General features: G+C 43.9%; 1 protein-coding gene across 1 annotated transcript; it reads left to right on the forward strand.

Moving 5' to 3' along the window:
• Positions 1-517: 517 nt before the first annotated feature.
• On the forward strand, positions 518-1782 carry LOC106532167 (zinc finger protein 70; the record flags this gene model as incomplete). The annotated part of the gene is given in 2 exon segments (XM_014028180.1): positions 518-1328; positions 1429-1782. Coding segments are annotated over 2 exon segments (607 nt in total), but the record flags the coding sequence as incomplete, so codon positions are not given.

The raw sequence follows: 1782 nt of genomic DNA on the forward strand, positions 1-1782 counted from the left end.
ATATATGGTACATGTTTGTTACATGTCTGGTACATGTTTTGTACATGTAGGTTATATGTTTGTTACATGTCTGGTGCATGCCTGGTACATGTTTGTTACATGTCTGGTACACGTTTTGTACATATATGTTATATCTTTGTTACATGTATGGTACATGTACCGTTTAACCAAAAGTAAATTCAACTACAGTACCACTGTTCAACCCATAGAGGGCAGCACTAAGAGTTTTAGACCAAATACTGCAGAATTAAACACACATCTTAGCTTGCCCCTTGCCTCTCTACAACGCTCCTCTTGATTCTAARCTCCCTCTCTTCTCTGTCTGGGATTTCTCCCATAGACCTGGATTTCTCTGGTAGAGAGAAGGAGTTGTGAARGATGACGTTGATTTTCTGCACTGTTTCAGTCAGCCTGTAGTTTTGCAGTAGCATCAGAGGAAGTGAATGAAGCCAGTCTGTTGACAAGGCTTCTAAATTAAATTAAATTTGTCTCACAAAGCCTGCAGCATCATTTACAGCCTTCTGGTTCAGCTCAGTACTTCTCTCCTCTCAGTGGGGGTTGGTTGTTTACAGCACATGTAATTTCCAGTTAGCTTGTTAGCTTAGCTTCCTCCACGGTGGAGCTAGTGTACTACATTCGTCATGACCAAACTTTAGTGATCAGCTACAAATTAAGACAAACATTTTAAAATTTGCAGAGTATTATGAAGATAATGCCCTCGAAGCACCGTTTAGACCGTTTATCTACAAAAAGTTGGTTTGAACATTTATTCTAGTTCAGAACACTTCCTCCAGTTTTGTCTCCTTTTTTGTGTTTCTTCTTCTAATGTTTAAACTAAGATTTAAAGTTCAGATATTTTTTAACTGACTTTAAAAATTTTGGTAAATAAGATGAGACCAGAGCTGTGACTAATCTGTTAAAACTTTCTAATATTTTAGACCTTCTGACACCAAAACATGGGCCTGCATCAACTGAAACATCCATCACTACCAGCCAGAACATAGAGGACCCGGAGGAACCAGAACCTCCAGAAGAAGAACCAGAACCTTCAGAAGAAGAACCAGAACCTCCAGAGATGAAAGAGGAAGAGGAGGAACTCTGTATCAGTCCGGGTGATGAGCAGGTTGTTCTGAAGATGGAGGCTGAGACCTTCATGGTGACTGCTGACTTGGAGAAAAGAGTCCACTGGGAACCAGGACCAACCAGGGACCGAGTCCTCTCTCAGAACTCTCCTAAAGCTGAGAACCAGGACCAGGTAGGAAGCAGAACTCTAGACCTAGGATCCTACAGAGAAGAGGAGTCAGWACAAAACAAGACAAGTCACAGAGGTGAGAGTCTTCACAGGTGGTCTGAGGTCTGGCTCAGGCAGATGTGGTCTGACCCAACGTTTCCTGTGTCCACTAACATCTTCTTCTCTTCTCTGTCCAGAACTTCCACAGCACTGTGTCCTGAAGAAGGAGGAGGTTCTCCCTGAGCAACAGCTGAGGAACCAGGAGAGGAACTCCAGTCTGGACCAGGAAGGTCCACAAACACCAGCAGGTCATGAACAACCAGAGACAACAGAAGCCCTGCAGGAGCCAAAACATGTTCAGATTAAAGAGGAGCAGGAGGAACCAGAACCTCCACAGGAGGAACCAGAACCTCCACAGACTAAAGAGGAAGAGGAGGATCTCTGCATCAGTCAGGCTGAAGACCAGCAGGTTCTGAAGATGGAGGCTGAGACCTTCATGGTGACTGTTGACTTTGAGGAAAGAGACCAGTGGGAACCAGAACCAAACAGGG

Source organism: Austrofundulus limnaeus, unplaced genomic scaffold, assembly GCF_001266775.1.
Source record: "Austrofundulus limnaeus strain Quisiro unplaced genomic scaffold, Austrofundulus_limnaeus-1.0 Scaffold724, whole genome shotgun sequence".
NCBI lineage: Eukaryota > Metazoa > Chordata > Actinopteri > Cyprinodontiformes > Rivulidae > Austrofundulus > Austrofundulus limnaeus.